Below are 16,905 nucleotides of genomic sequence, written 5' to 3' on the forward strand. Positions count from 1 at the left end.
CTTCTCTGTTAAGATGGACTTAAACACAGTGGAAAACTGTCATGTGATCTGATGAATCAGAATTTGAAATTATTGTTTAAATCATGGATGCTGTGCCCCCCCAGGCTAAAGAGGAGAAGGACCATCCAGCTTGTTATCAACCATAATGCAGTTTGGCTCATTATGAAAGTAAAAAATACAACAGATACCCCAATTATTTTTTAATTGATCTATAACAGATACCCCAAACTGTCAAGCAGCTGAATTCCTATATCAGGCAAGATGGGGACAGTTCATTTTCGAAACTAAGGCGATTGGTGTCTTCAGGTGTCTTCAGTTCCCAAATGGTTACAGCATGTTAGCCATGGGTCACATTCAAATGACTTGCCCTGTGTCGGACTGGCCCACCGGGATACCAGGAAAAGTCCCGGTGGGCCAAGGTGTCAGTGGCCCCTCATGCTGCTAGACTTTTGGCCTATTTCATGGCCATTCCCTATTTCTATGAGAACAAAGTGGCTAAATAGATGGAATAATAGATTATAGTATGTAAAGAAAAGCAGAATAGATGAGTGAGGAAAGGAAGAATAATAGTACTAATAGTGGGCCCCTGGTCTAAGATTAATTGGTGGGCCCCTAGTCAAAGGTTTTTGGGTGCGCCCCTGGTGTCCCAGTCTGACACTGGACTTGCCCTTTAAACAAAATTAACCCGATTTTGGATCGGGTCATAGATACAGAGCACCCACCAAACAGCATGAGGTCTCAGTTTTAGGCGCCTACCTTATACAACAGGAGGTCTCAGTTTTGGGCCCTGGACCATCGATTAAGAAACCTTACTTTACACAAAAGCCTCATATATATTTACCATGCTGCTCTCTCAAGAGGTCTGTGGCTGCTTCGTTATAACAGTGTAGCTTAAGGTGACCATAGACGCACAGATAATATTGTATGGAACGCATTTTCGTACGATATCCAGCAGAAGGCTTGGATATCGGTCGGCTCATTGATCGGGCTGGACGGAAAATTGAAGGCACCCAAACATCGACCATTGTTAGTGCTGAATTGTCAGATCCAGGTAGAATTCTATTGTTTCTACCATTTTATCTGACGATTCAGCTCTACACGTGTGTATTGAAACGAACAATCAATCTTTTCCAAGAAAGATCGTAATTGTTACGTCTATGGCCAACTTAAACTAGAACAAACAAAACCAATGACCTCTCAACATACTTAACTGTATGAAAGCTGAATCTCAACTGTGACAGCACAATCACACAGCAGCTCAAAGCTTTTGTTCCAAATTATATGGTATCATAAAAAAGGTGTAATTATGCCCTGACAGTATCTCTTTAAATGCAGGTGTATTTTTCTTTCTGACTATAGACTAAGATCAATAACCAATCTGGTGGGAAACAAACAAGAGAAGAAACACTACGGAATTTCCACCCCAATGCATTTACTGTTTTGTGAGGTTATTTTTAAAAATCGATGGATTGTTAATGTACTCACAGAGAAGAATCCTGGGAGGAAATGTATAGACATGTGATCTGGACGGGCTCAGACAAAGACCTGCTTTCATAAGCAATGAATTGCTACTCCCAGCACATGTGCTTATTTTTAAAGGGGTGTTTACATTTAGTATGTTAAGAATGGCTAATTCTAAACTTTTCAATTGGCCTTCATTTTTTATAGATTTTTAATTAATTGCCTCCATCTCTTTCCAACTCTTTCCAGCTCTCAAATGGGAGTCACCCCATCTAAAAACAAATGCTCTGTAAGGCTATACATGTATTTTAATTGCTACTTTTTATTAATCATTGACTCATCTCCCCAAACTGCCTCCCACCAGCTAAAATGTAAATCGCTGTCGGGATGGCACTCGGAGCACTTCGTTTTCCGAAGTCGCCCCATCGTGAGGCAAGAATGAATCGCCATCCCGATTTACATTCTAGCAGACGGGAGGCAGTTCGGGGAGATTAGTCGAGCTGAATTTCAACTTTCTCAAATGTAAATCCAGCTCCACTAGTGCAGAGAGTGCAATAGCACTAGTGATGCGCCAGCTCCCTGGATAAGCTCCGACGCTAAGCGCGGATGGGGGGGCATCGGGGTCAGAATCTACACTATTAAAATAATACTATTGTATCTCCTGCGCATCCCCAGTGTTTCTGAACCAATGTGGGTTTGGTTGGGCATCATGCCGCCCCCTAAAATCCTGCCACCCTAGGCCCAGGCTGGTAGAGGCAACTCAATGGGGTATATTTATCAAAGAGTGAAGTTAGAGATCGCCACAGTCCTCTAGAGTGAAATTCAGCCACTGTCCATTCATTTCTATGGGATTTTTAAAAGAGTATTTATCAATGAGTGAAAGTAAAAGTTCATCCTTTGATAAATGCGCCTTGCAAAATCCCATAGAAATGAATAGAGAGTGGCGGAATTTCACTCTAGAGGACTGTGGCGATCTCTAACTTCAGTCTTTGATAAATATACCCCTATGTGCCATAGACAGTTAATATTAATTGGGACCTTTGGGTCTGTTTGGGCCTCTGTGTGCTTAAAGGGGAAATCCGGCTTCCAAATCAAAATTTGATAAAGAGGCCCACATAACACAGAAACCCCTAATATACCCATCACTGTTACCTGTTAAGGTAGTATGAATAAATGCCATTTCCTATGCTGAAATCCAGCTGTTTTCTCTTTCTGCATCATTTGAAATCCTGGCAGGGAATGAGGGACTAAACACTGATGTTACAAACTTCTCCACATCTTACAGACAGTATGCAGGAACTACATAACCCACAATGCATTGCACTGTGATGTTCTGTTCCTTATTGAAATCACATGTGCAGGGAATTGTGGGGTTTGGAGGATGCAGGCTGAGGACTGATGGCTGCTGATACAAAGTAAGGGTCAGTGCACACGCTCAGATTCGGGGGATTAGTCGCCCAGGGTGATCTCCTCTTCTTCGGGACGACTAATCTCCCCAAACTGCCTCCCGCCGGCTAGAATGTAAATGGCCGGCGGGAGGCAGTTTGGGGAGATCAGTCGCCCCGAAGAAGAGGAGATGCCGCTGGGCGAGTAATCCCCCCCGAATCTGAGTGTGTGCCCTGACCCTAACAGTAGTCAGCCAGCTCAGCAAAGTAGTCAGACAGATGAGCAGGAGAACAGGGGGTTAGGCTTAGGGAAATGTTCCAAACCATTAAAAATCATGAAAAGTCTGCATATTTTTTAATTGATCTATATTGCAAAGTTGCTTGAAATTATATTTACTTTTCAAAAAGCTTAAGCTATGCTTGTGTGGAGTTCCCCTTTAAAATGCCAGGGCCTACTATGAATCCCAGTTATAAATTACTCTTCTAATCTGACTGCACTTTATAACCTGAAACAATGTTACATAAGAAACAATAGTATATATATATATATATATATATATATATATATATATATATATATATATATATATATTTTGCAGAATATTTTTTTTCCCTTGAGAAGATGCAGACAGCCTTGCCCTTTTCCCCTTAATTACAAGCAGGATGACTAACTCTTAATTAATTCAGGCTCCTCTAAACTATTTGAGGTGGAACCTTTTGCAATTAGCGGCCTCTTGATTAGCGCAGTTCACACTGTGTGCCTGCCAAGTGATGCCTCAATAGAATGCCATGTCATTAGCCCCAAACTGCAGTAACATTTCTACTGCTGCAACACAAGGGAAAATCAAATCATACTTACCGAGATTTTCATTTTCCTGTACTGAGGCATGGCAGTGGATACAAGTTATTAGTAGCCACTGCCATGTGAAGTACAGGAAAATCCTGCAACTCTTCAGCAGGAATGTATGTACCGGCCCTGACCTATTTCTGCTCTGTTCCCAGGCTCATAAAAATTCTCATTAGGAAGCATTGGGGTTAATCTGTTCTCTTTTCCTGCAGTTTCTCTCTCGGAGGGGAGGAGCCAGCAGCAGGAGAAAAAGCAGGAGTCACTGTATCAGGCAGACAAGAGTGTTTCCAGCTGCTGCTGAGAGTGCGACAATCTGCTGCGAGTGGGACACGCGTTTCCATCCAGACAGCAGCTTGGAGCAACAATAAGCAAAGATCCCCGCAGCTGCAGCCAAAGATTCACCCAGGAACGTGCAGCAGCAATAATTAGTGGCCACCAGCTGCACCCAACGATCCAACCAGGAGCCTGGGGGCAACAAAAAGCAGAGCAGCCAAAGATCCACCTAGGAGTCTGGAACAGAAATATTTAGTCCCCCAGCTGCAGCCCAAGAGTCACAGCACAAGCAGTAACATTGTAGGAAGATGCTGCAACTAAATCGTTTTTTTGTGGTTTTCGGGGCTCACTTCTTTATTTCTCACCGACCCTGAAGATTCAAGTTACTCTGAATTGAGAAAGCCAGTTGGATGACTGGTGAAACGTCTTCAAGGAAAAGAAAAACAGCAAGTCCAGTTGATTTGACTTATTTATATTCAGCTATAAGAAATATAAATAGTGCTGCTACTGATTGTTCAGTTTGGACAGCAGCCGATCTCATTCAATGATGAGTTAGTGGTGCCAAGAAAAGTGCCAATTTAGTTGGGTGCAAAGTTGCAGTTTTATTGGAGACTTGGGAGCACCGGCTGGGCACGATCAAGTTGCCAAAGCTAAAGGGACTGGCGAGTGTTGACGCTGGCAACCTAGTCATCATGAGCGTCTGTAGTGGGGCATCCCCGCCACCTGCGATTATTAAGGAGGGCGACCTGGAGAAGCGCAGCGACAGTTTCCTGCAGCTGTGGAAGAAGCGCCGGTGTGTGCTGACAGTGGAGGGACTGCACTTGTATAGCGATGCCAGGAAAAGGGGGAAGGCCAAGGTGCTGCGCTTCGACTCGCTGGCCAAGCTGGAGTGCGTGGAGAGGAAAGGGGAGCGAGTTTATTTCACACTGGTGACAATGGCAGGGCAGGAGATAGATTTCCGCTGCCGGGAACGGAGCTGCTGGAACGCAGAGATCACGCTGGCCCTGGTCGGCTTCCAGAATAGGAAAGCGGTGCAGGAGCTAAGGGAGCGCAAGGAGCACCAAGCCAGGGACAATGGGGAGCGGTTAAGGAAATGGGGCCCATGAGGGAATGACATGGTAAGTGAAACCACCCTGCTGTGCTCACACACCCAGCATCCCCATTACACCTCTTGCATGTAGTGCTCCTGCATGTAGTGCCAGAATCTGGCAGTTTACCAATGTATCTATTGATCATTAATTAGGGCACCACCGGGCAACCCCAATGTCTGCCTCCTTTGTAGTTATGTGCTTGCCTGTTAAACTTTATAAGGGGGAGATCTCTGCCATAAAGTACAACACATCTGTTGTGATTTTGCAAATAGTAAGAAACTTAAGGTCACGTGATAAAACATACAGAGATGGGGCTATGGCTGTGGGGATGTGCAGCTTGCACCAAGTCCAACTGCAACTCTCACATGACACTGTTTGGCTGGAAGTTGCATTTCAACAACATCCACAGGCCTGTGAGTTGGGCATCCTTAATGTACGTACTGAGAATAACTATTGTTACAATACAATATGTCCTTTGTAGCAGGGGGGTAACTATAGAGGAAGCAGACCCTGCAGCTGCAGGGGAGCCCAGGAGGTATAGGGACCCTAATACATATACAATTTAAATATTGGTAAACCTGGGGCCTGAAAAATAATCTGCTGTGGGGCCCAGTAATATCTAGTTACGCCACTGCTTTGTAGGTTTATTTCCCAGCCCCCCAAGGGCTCCACTTATGTTGGTACCCTTCACAAACGCCCCCTCTACTGTACTCTATAGTCAGCCCTGTGCATACCATTGCCCATGTTCAAAACACAGAGATAAAAAAACCAAAAGGCAAAAGAAATTGGCATTTTCTGATGAAATCCCAGTGTTGTCCATAAAACCCATTGTCTTTTAAGGTCTCAATGAACACTTTTTTAGCTCTGGTTGTCAAGGCAACTCTAGATGCTGGTACTGCAATCTAACAGTGGTGTGCTGAGGGTGGCAGCAAACTAATGCCTCTAAAAAACAATGAGGTGGCAATTGAGTTAGCACTCAGAAAAAATGCTGGCCCACCAGGATAACTCCCGGTGGGCCCATGCTGCTAAACATTTGGCCTATTTCATGGTCATTCCCTGTTTCTATGAGAACAAAGAGGCTAAATAGATGGAATAATTGATTATAGTATAAAGAAAAGAGACTAGGAGAAAAGTGGTTGAGTGAGGAGAGGAAGAATAATAGGACTGAGAGTGGACCCCTGGTCTTAGGTTTTTGGGTGGGCCCATGGGCTAAAGGTGGCCATACACATAGAGATTAGTGATGGGTGAATAAATTCAGCAGGTGTGATTTTGCTGAGAATTTCCGCGTTTCGCCACCAGCGAATACATTTGCGAAACTGCTGCAAAAATAATAATCTGCCGCAAATTTGAGCGCATGTCAGAATAGTCGCGTGCCTAAACATTGTCGCGAGTCAAAATTATTCAGACGCCCATTGCCGTTAATGATTTTGGGGAAAACAGGCGCGCGTATAGCACTTGTGGGCGTTGAAACTGACGCGCGTCAAAATCATTTTGACGCCCATTGACTTCAATGCTTTTCACAGTTTTTTCGCCCTTCACTAATATTTTGCCAAACGAGCGGATCTCTCCCTGCTGTGTCCACCTTGAGGTGGGCGATATTGGGCTGATCCAATCGTGTGTCCAAGGATCAGATCATAATGAAAGGAATACGGGCGGGCGGATCACAGGAATGCATCAACGAACAGATGTGGTCCACGATCTGACAGGATTTTTAGCCCTGTCTGATTGACATCTGGCCGACTTTCAGCCAGATATCTATTGGGGAAGCCCGTCAGAGGGCCCCATACACGGGCCAATAAGATGCCTACTCGGTCTGTCGTCAGCTTTAATCTGCCTGGTTATGGCCACCTTAGGGTGTCCCAGTCCGACACTGAGCACCCCCTGAGCTGAGCCTTTGTATCAGGACAATTTCAGATTGCCTGTCCAAGGGGAGTATCTGCAGTTATTGGGGCAAATTCACTAAAGCGCAAAGAGGCTAACACTAGTGCAAATTCGCCAGCGTGACATCATTTCGTTACTTTGCCGATTTACTAATGGGTGCTGCCGTAAATTCGCTAGCGAAGTGGACCTACTCTAGTGCTATTTCGCACCCTTTTGCCAGGCGAAGTTGCGCTATGGCGAAGGGACTTAACTACGCTAATACACTAACTTGCGCATTTTACTGAATGTTACCTCTTGCGCCAGACTTGCCTTCGCCAGCTCAGACCAGGCAAAGTGCTATAGAGTAGATAGGGCTTGCTTAAAAAAAGTTGAAATTTTTTCTAAGTCCCAAAAAACGCTGGGGTCTTTTACTTTTTTAAGGGTGATAGGCTGAAAAAGATCGAAATTTTTTTGGGGGTACCCTCCTTCCCCCCTACATTCCCTAACATATGGCAACTGAACGATACAGTGGGCACATGTGTAGGGCAATAGAACACCTTTATTTTATTTTTTAAAGGATTCTTGGACTTCTGTAGTGTAATGTATTTGCTGCAGCATATATGTCCATTAAATTTTAACTTGCCGTATGCAAAATAGGCAACGCTAGCGTAACTTTGCTTTGCCTGACGAAGTAACGGTAGCACAACTTCGCTACCATTTGCCTCCCTGAGCGCAATTTCGCATTTTAGTGAATTTGCGTAGCACTGGCGAAACTACGCCTGGCGAAGTGCGGCGAAGCTGTGGGATCTTAGTGGATTTGCCCCACTGAGTGTTTTGTTGAGGAAATATGATCCATCTCATCAGTAGATCAGCCCCTAGGGCTGACAATTCAGCAATTTTTAATAATAACAGCCCAGAAAGAGGAGGTAGAATCCAGCTGGTTAATTTTTTTAATCACTTGCATTTTGAGTAATTTAGCTTTTTATTCAGCCGCTGTCCAGGTTGCTATTAAATAATCTAGTTGCTAGGGTCTAAATTACCCTAGCAACCATGCATTGATTTGATTAAAAGAATGGAATATGAATAGAAGAAGGCATAAATAGAAAGATGAGTAATCAAAAGTAGTAATAACAATACATGTGTAGCCTTACTGAGCATTTGTTTCTTTAGATTTGTCAGAGACCCCTATTTAAAAGGTGGAAAGATAAAGAGCCTTATTCTGAGACAATTTGCAATTGGTTTTCATTTTTAATTATTTGTGGTTTTGAGTTATTTAGCTTTTTATTCAGCAACTCTCCAGTAATCTTTCTTCAGTAATCTGGTTGCTAGAGTCCAAATTACCCTAGCAACCATTCATTTCTATGAATAAGAGACTGGAATATGAATAGGAGAGGCCTGAATAAAATGAAATAAAGAGTAGCAATGACAATACAGTTGCAGCCTTACAGAGAATTTGTTTTTTTAAATGGGGTCATTGACCCCCGTTTGAAAGTTGGAATTGTCAGAAGAAGGTGAATAATTAAAATACTATTAAAATTACATAATGAAGACCAATTGAAACGTTGCTTAGAATAAGCCATTCCATAACATACTAAAAGTAAACCTAAAGTGGAACCACCCCTTTAAGATGATTAAAAGGAACCAAGAAGCCTATTGACAACTGAAGTATCTTATCCTGGGCTGTCTGGCACCTGTTTCTGCAGAATTTATATTAGTGCCATAAACTCTATAGTAAAACATCTGCTGTAAAGCAACTGCCTCATATGTGCAGTTTATATAGGCCATTAGTTGTTAGGAGTTGGCTGCAGATTATTCTTGGGCTTACCGAAGATAAGATAGACTCCCTCTTAAGGGCAGATACAAATGTGGAGGTTCGGGGAGATTGTTGCCCGGCGACAAATCGCCTCTTCTTCGGGCGACTAATCTCCCCGAACTGCCTTCCCACGGGATTGAATCTAAACTCGGGAGCTTTGAGTTCCCAGTGCTCCTTAGGATGCGGCTGGGCGGCATGCTTCCCTAAAGTTTTGCCGCACTAGGCCCGGGCCTTTGTGCCTGCCCAGAGACTATTATCCCACTGGCTATTGAGTCCTGCAGCAGGTCGGGTACCCGCAAAAACCTGCGGTACCCTGCGGGTTGCGGATAGAAGTTCCATGGTGCGGGTATAGACGCGGGTCGGCGGTTCGGGCCGCAAGTCTTCTCAATAGCTATATTTACTCATTTTTTCTGGTCACGTCGACCTCCGATGACGTCACTTCCAGTTGACGATGACAGCACTTCCAGTTTTACTCCTTTTTTTCTGATCATGGCTACTTCCAATGATGTCAATTTCGGTTTACAATGACAGCACTTCCTGATTCTTGATGGTTATCGGGTCGCGGGTCCGGGTTTCGGATAAGGTATTTGCGGGTCAGGTTGCGGGTCCAAGCGGGTAAGAATGCGGGTTTGCGGATTGCAGGTACGGGTCCCAAAAAATGGACCCGCGCAGGACTCTACCAATGGCACCATCTCTCCCTGCTATTCCACAGTCACACTCCTTTCCCAGAGACTATTATCCCACTGTTACTATAGACACCATCTCTCCCTACTATACCTGCTATCCCACAGCCACACTCCCTTCCCAGAGACTATTATCCACTGTTACTATAGACACCATCTCTCCCTACTATACCTGCTATCCCACAGCCACACTCCCTTCCCAGAGACTATTATCCACTGTTACTATAGGCACCATCTCTCCCTACTATACCTGATATCCTACAGTTACACGCCCTTCCCAGAGACTATTATCCCACTGCTACTATAGGCACCATCTCTCCCTACTATACCTGCTATCCCACAGTCACACTCCCTTCCCAGAGACTATTATCCACTGTTACTATAGACACCATCTCTCCCTACTATACCTGCTATCCCACAGCCACACTCCCTTCCCAGAGACTATTATCCCACTGTTACTATAGGCACCATCTCTCCCTACTATACCTGCTATCCCACAGCCACAGTCCAGGCCCGGACTGGCAATCTGTGGGTTCTGGCAAATGCCAGAGGGGCTGCTATAAGGTGCCATAGAAAGTCAGTATTTAGTGGGCTGTTTGGGCCTCTGTGTGGGCTGATTGGGCCTTTGTGTACCTGAAATGCCAGGGCCTAATTTAATTCTCAGTCTGGACCTGCCGCAGTCCCTTCCCAGAGACTATTATCCCACTGCTACTATAGGCACCATCTCTCCCTACTATACCTGCTATCCCACAGTCACACTCTCTTCCCAGAGACTATTATCCCACTGTTACTACAGGCACCATCTCTCCCTACTATACCTGCTATCCCACAGTCACACTCCCTTCCCAGAGACTATTATCCCACTGTTACTATAGGCACCATCTCTCCCTACTATACCTGTTATCCCACAGTCACACTCCCTTCCCAGAGACTATTATCCCACTGTTACTATAGACACCATCTCTCCCTACTATACCTGCTATCCCACAGTCACACTCCCTTCCCAGAGACTATTATCCACTGTTACTATAGGCACCATCTCTCCCTACTATACCTGCTATCCCACAGTCACACTCCCTTCCCAGAGACTATTATCCACTGTTACTATAGGCACCATCTCTCCCTACTATACCTGCTATCCCACAGCCACAGTCCAGGCCCGGACTGGCAATCTGTGGGTTCTGGCAAATGCCAGAGGGGCTGCTATAAGGTGCCATAGAAAGTCAGTATTTAGTGGGCTGTTTGGGCCTCTGTGTGGGCTGATTGGGCCTTTGTGTACCTGAAATGCCAGGGCCTAATTTAATTCTCAGTCTGGACCTGCCGCAGTCCCTTCCCAGAGACTATTATCCCACTGCTACTATAGGCACCATCTCTCCCTACTATACCTGCTATCCCACAGTCACACTCCCTTCCCAGAGACTATTATCCCACTGTTACTACAGGCACCATCTCTCCCTACTATACCTGCTATCCCACAGTCACACTCCCTTCCCAGAGACTATTATCCACTGTTACTATAGGCACCATCTCTCCCTACTATACCTGCTATCCCACAGTCACACTCCCTTCCCAGAGACTATTATCCACTGTTACTATAGGCACCATCTCTCCCTACTATACCTGCTATCCCACAGTCACACTCCCTTCCCAGAGACTATTATCCACTGTTACTATAGACACCATCTCTCCCTACTATACCTGCTATCCCACAGCCACACTCCCTTCCCAGAGACTATTATCCCACTGTTACTATAGGCACCATCTCTCCCTACTATACCTGCTATCCCACAGCCACAGTCCAGGCCCGGACTGGCAATCTGTGGGTTCTGGCAAATGCCAGAGGGGCTGCTATAAGGTGCCATAGAAAGTCAGTATTAAGTGGGCTGTTTGGGCCTCTGTGTGGGCTGATTGGGCCTTTGTGTACCTGAAATGCCAGGGCCTAATTTAATTCTAAGTCTGGACCTGCCGCAGTCCCTTCCCAGAGACTATTACCCCACTGTTACTATAGGCACCATCTCTCCCTACTATACCTGCTATCCTACAGTTACACGCCCTTCCCAGAGACTATTATCCCACTGCTACTATAGGCACCATCTCTCCCTACTATACCTGCTATCCCACAGTCACACTCCCTTCCCAGAGACTATTATCCACTGTTACTATAGGCACCATCTGTCCTTACTAAAACAAAATAGCTGGCAGAATATATAAAAGGCACACAAGTGTATTTGCCCATAGGAAAATTAAAAGGTTGAATAGTAAGGTTTCATGGGTGATGTGGTAAATCATTCATCTGGCATAGAACTATTTCTGTAATCGGGAAGGTTTATTGAAGCAACGTTTAATGTTAATGGCTATTTACCTTCCGCCCCCACCGGTTCACCTCCTTATCTCTCCCTGCGTGGTGCGTTTGTGAGTTATTTGAAGGTTAATTTGAGATAAAATAAAAAGTATATCCATGATAATGGGAAAACATTCTTTTTGGTGGTTGGTTTGAATAAAGTAAAGTGCAACAATAAGAGCATAGATCCAGGGATTGTGAGCTAATCAGCTGCTTCCCGTGTTCTACTGAGGCTCTATCAAGTCTGAGAGCTGTGTCAGGGCCGGAGGCAAGGCAAGCCTAGACATGCTCTGGGCCGGGGCCAAGGCAGCCACAAACACATGCCATTAGTGCTCCTTTAAACATTTAGAAACACATTGTTCTGTTTTCTGGTCCCCTGAAAAATGTAAAATGGGGGTTTTACTGTAATGTGATTGGTCTGCAGCTTGGCTACTGCCCGTGGGGTTTGTATGAGCAAAAGGTGGCTCTGCAAGAGAGTTTAACTTGGATTCATTGTTTGCATTCTTTTTCTGAAATCGTGTGCCTGCACCCAGCTACTTGCACACCAAACAGTTTCTTAGCCTGTATATAAAAAAAATCATGTTGAAATCCAATCCGTGTGTCTGCACCCAGGCCAATGCAGTGACCCAGGGCCAATACTTGCCTTCTTTCAAAAATTAGCCCAGTGCAGGGGATGCACAGTCAGTGCAGTTCTGGGTCCATTAGTTTTACCGTTACATACGTGGATATGCTGGGAAGCCCTAGCAGAATGTGTTCACTCTTAAAAGGGAGTCTGTCATAATTTTTATGATATAGTTTTATTTCTAAATTACACTGTTTACACTGCAAATAATTCACTCTACAATATAAAATGTAATTCTTGAACCAGCAAGTCTATTTTTTTTAGTTGTAAAATTGGTGTGTAGGCAGCCATCTCAGGTCATTTTTGCCTGGTCATGTGCTTTCAGAAAGTCAGTGCTGCATTATGAAAATGCTTTCTGGCAGGCTGTTGATTCTCCTACTCAATGTAACTGAAGGAGTCACAGTGGGACCTGGATTTTACTATTGAGTGCTGTTCTTAGATCTACCAGGCAACTGTTATCTTGTGTTAGGGAGCTCCTATCTGGTTACCCTCCCATTGTTCTGTTGTTAGGCGGCTGGGGGGAAGGGAGGAGCTGATATCACTCCAACTTGCAGTAAAGAGTGACTGAAGTTTATCAGAGCACATGACTGGGGGCAGCTTGGAAACTGACTGTCTAGCCCCATGTCAGATTTCAAAATTAAATATAAAAAAATCTGTTTGCTCTTTTGAGAAACATATTTCAGTGCAGAATTCTGCTGGAGCAACACTATTTATGAACCGGTTCGTTTTGAAAAAAAAACTTTTTTTTCCCCCATGACAGTAATGGGTTAAGGAATGTTTCTCTGCATTAGAGATCAGAGCCCGTGCAATGAACTTGTTTAAACAACGTATTTCTCATTTTTGTTAACACTAATCCAGATGTACGGCATTCCATACAAACCCCTGTAATCGTTAGTTCCAAGACAAGACAGGCATACGGTGAGATGAAATCAACAAGCCCAGGCAGTATTTATTCAATCCTTTGCTCAGTCATTATCTAGGATTTATAGCAGCCTCCCACATGCTATAGAAATACAACGCTGGACTGACACCGGCCCTTTTCTTTAACCCCTTGTACACAAAAACCAACAAGCATTTTAGGGGAAGTTCAGCTTGATTCATAAAAATGTTTTTTGTATACAAGACTTCTGATTCTTTTAAAATGGTATTTAGTTGCTAAAGTTACTGCCCCAGCATGATATATGTATGTCTAGGCCTCACCCCAGCCAAGGCCATCCTTTAAGGAGGTGTAAATAGAAGCAATAGCCCTGGACCCTGTACATAGTCCTTCAGCCCAGTCGCTTTGTTTCTAATATAGCTAACAGACTTCTTTTTTTTTTTTAGATATTCAGGTCCAACGCTTGTGCTCTGGCTTGCCCCCTTGTGGAGACAGATGTGAGGTCTACTGCAATCCTGGAAATCTTCCACCCCCTTGTGGAGAAAGTCCTTGATGTGAGATCTTCTGCAATCTTGGAAATCTTCTGCCCCCTTGTGGAGACAGTCCTAGATGCAAGGTCTTCTGCAATCTAGGAAACTTATGCCCTTGTGGAGACAGTCCTAGATGTGAGGTGGTCTTCTGCAATCTTGGGAACTTGTCCCCTTGTGGAGACAGTCCTAGATGTGAGGTCTTCTGCAGTCTTGGAAACTTGTCCCCTTGTGGAGACAGTCCTAGATGTTAGGTCTTCTGCAATCTTGGAAATCTTCTACCCCGTTACACAGGATAACACAAGAAGGTGCCTGCTACATCTAAATGACTGCTGAACCCTTGTTTTTTTTGGTTCAGGAAGGATGGAGTTAAGACAATAACAGTTGTAATGTTGCATTCAGACTGTACAAACCAAACAATGCGATGAAAGAATTATGGTCTCTGTAAAGGCCCTAAACCTTGTAGAGGCAAATGATATTTCCAGTAATGATCATTGGTACCATGCACCAAATAATCCCCTGGCTGATGGGTAGTTCAGCTGATCTGAACCTGCTGTTACTTGTTTATATTTCCTGTTGCTCACTGGAGCGGAATTGCCTCATTTTCTTTTGAAATAAATGTGCTGATTTAGTGGTGTGTCATTTTCTAAACATTCTGAAAATTAAATGGTCTGTTATTTTCTCACTCTACTATATGCTACTTACCCCCAGGGACTATGCTCTTAATACCAGTTATCACAATTTGCTGCATAAGTGATGTCCATTTAATTAAGCATTAGGAAAGTATGTGCAGCAAGGCAGTCAGCAGAGGAAAAGGAAGGAGCCTTTAAAGGGCAATGCACTTCCTCATCTGCAGGCTATTTATTTTCACGTAACATCACCTATTGAAAATCGACAGCCTCAGGACTGGTAGCAAGTATTCCTACAATTGTGGTTGGTGGAATTTAAGAAAAATCTAGAAATTACAGTTTACATTACAAATTCACTTTACCATATAAAGATAGTCTTAAAGGAGAAGGAAAGGCTAAAATTAAGTAAGCTTTATCAGAAAGGTCTATATAAATACACCAGTAAACCCTCAAAGTAATGCTGCTCTGAGTCCTCTGTCAAAGGAAACACAGCATTTCTTTCCTTTTATTGTGAACACATGGGCTTCTGTATCAGACTTCCTGTTTTCAGCATAAACTTCCAGGGCAGGGCTTGAGCATGCTCAGTTTGCTCCTCTCCCCCTCCCATCCCTGCTGTAATCTGAGCTCAGAGCTATAAGTGAGCAGGGAGAGACTCAGGCAGGAAGTGATGTCACACCAAGCTTACATGGCAGCTTCTATCCTAAACAAACAGAGGCAGCATCTAGAGCTGTAAAAGGTATGGTAAAGCATTCTGCAGAATAAATATAGCATTTTAGCTCACACTTTTGTGGCTAATCTGTTGGCAATAAACTGTCTTGGAGCTTTCCTTCTCCTTTAAACCAACAATTGTATATTTTTAGATGCAATATTAGTGTGTAGGCAGTCATCACGGGCCGTGGTGCCTGGTCCTGTGCTTTCAGAAAGAGCCAGCACAATGGAACTGCTTTCAGATAAGCTATTGTTTTTACTACTTGTGTAATTGAATCACAGTGGGACTTGGAATTTTACCATTAGTCTACAGCTACATGAGGCTGAAATCCACAAGCCAGATTTAGCCCCTACTGCAGGCAGTAGGATCCCTCTTCTGTTAGCATTTGGAACCATTGTGTCTGCTTCAGCACAAACACACTCAGCAGGTTGCAGTGAAGAAATGCAAGACAAGTGTTTTCGGACCAGAGAGGTCACATTGGTTCCCCTCCCCCCATGTGGCCCTAGCTTTAAGTGCTATTCTATCTAGGGCAGGTGCCCAGAAACTTATCTAGTTCCCTCCTTATTGTTCTCTTGATAGTCTGCTGGAGCAGCAGTAAAGAGTGACTGAAGTTTATCAAAGCACAAGTTACATGACTGCATACACCTGGAAAACTAACAAAATGACTAGACCCATCTCAAATTTACAAAAAAAAAAAAAAAGTTTGCTCTTTTGAAAAACAGATTTCCATACAGAAGTCTGCTGAAGCAGCACTATTAACTTTTTTTTTCCCTTTGGGGGGGGGGGGGGGGGGGGGTTGTTTCCTGTGATAGAATCTATTTAATTATAAGAGGCCTGGGGTTCCAAACAACCATTTTGACACATGGATGGTTTCTCAGAGGAGATGGTTTACCACAACATGCCCTCAAATACAATAGTTAATTTTCCCTGAGGGCAGCTTAGTAGTTTGGGTTGTTGCAGAGCTAAACAGCAGTCCAACTGATTTCACACTGTACATGGGTGACTGATAATCCAGTTAAATGTGGATTGACTACAAGGAGCACCTCTCCATTAATAGGCTCAATTCAAGGCAAAGGTATATCCAAAATGCACAATATGGATTGATCCAAGATCAGTGTATATGAGGTAAAAGGAAAAAAATCCCATCATGAAAGACAGACAAGGGTTTTTTTTTTTTTTTTTAAACTTAAAATAGCTTTATTTTCAGCAAGTCACTCAGAAAATGGTCAGAATTTAATAACTCCAGGGTCCGTATGTGCCGTCATCCCCAGATTAACCCTCAATACGGAGAATGAAGAAAATGTACAGAAGAGCTACCAGGAGAAAATTACACACTATAAGGGTATGCCACTTACCCTTTAACATTAAGGCCTTGTTTTATTAATCCAATCATGGGGCAGAGATCTCCCCTTGAAGTGTTGGTGACCAGACTATCTAATGCATAGATTTAGCCTATTCAATTCTCATAAAGTAGAACTAAACCCTAAAAATCAATAGGGCTAAAAATCCCATGTTTTATATACTAAACTTATTGCACGAGGCTAAAGTTTCAGTTTCTCAATAGTAGCAATGATCCAGGACTTCAAACTTGTCACAGGGGGTCACCATTTTGGAAAGTGTCTGTGACACTCACATGCTCAGTGGGCTCTGAGCAGCTGTTGAGAAGCTAAGTTTAGGGCTCGTCACTAATTATCCAGCAGAAAATGAGGTTGGTCTGTAATATAAGCTGATGCTACAGGGCTGATTATTAAATTCTGATGCTAGTTCTGGTTTCTGTGCTGCCGTGT

General features: G+C 43.9%; 1 protein-coding gene across 1 annotated transcript; it reads left to right on the top strand.

Moving 5' to 3' along the window:
• Positions 1-3,905: 3,905 nt before the first annotated feature.
• Positions 3,906-14,411, top strand: LOC108697784 (pleckstrin homology-like domain family A member 2). The gene is made up of 2 exons (XM_018228159.2): positions 3,906-5,084; positions 13,700-14,411. The coding sequence occupies exon 1, from the start codon at positions 4,659-4,661 to the stop codon at positions 5,070-5,072; it is 414 nt and encodes a 137-aa protein (XP_018083648.1). The 5' UTR covers positions 3,906-4,658; the 3' UTR covers positions 5,073-5,084; positions 13,700-14,411.
• The last annotated feature ends 2,494 nt before the right edge of the window (positions 14,412-16,905 follow it).

Source organism: Xenopus laevis, chromosome 7S (genome assembly GCF_017654675.1).
Source record: "Xenopus laevis strain J_2021 chromosome 7S, Xenopus_laevis_v10.1, whole genome shotgun sequence".
Classification (NCBI taxonomy): Eukaryota; Metazoa; Chordata; class Amphibia; order Anura; family Pipidae; genus Xenopus; species Xenopus laevis.

Bases quoted from the DNA above. Each gene is read 5' to 3' on its own strand.
- LOC108697784 (XM_018228159.2), top strand. From the start codon at position 4,659: ATGAGCGTCTGTAGTGGGGCATCCCCGCCACCTGCGATTATTAAGGAG.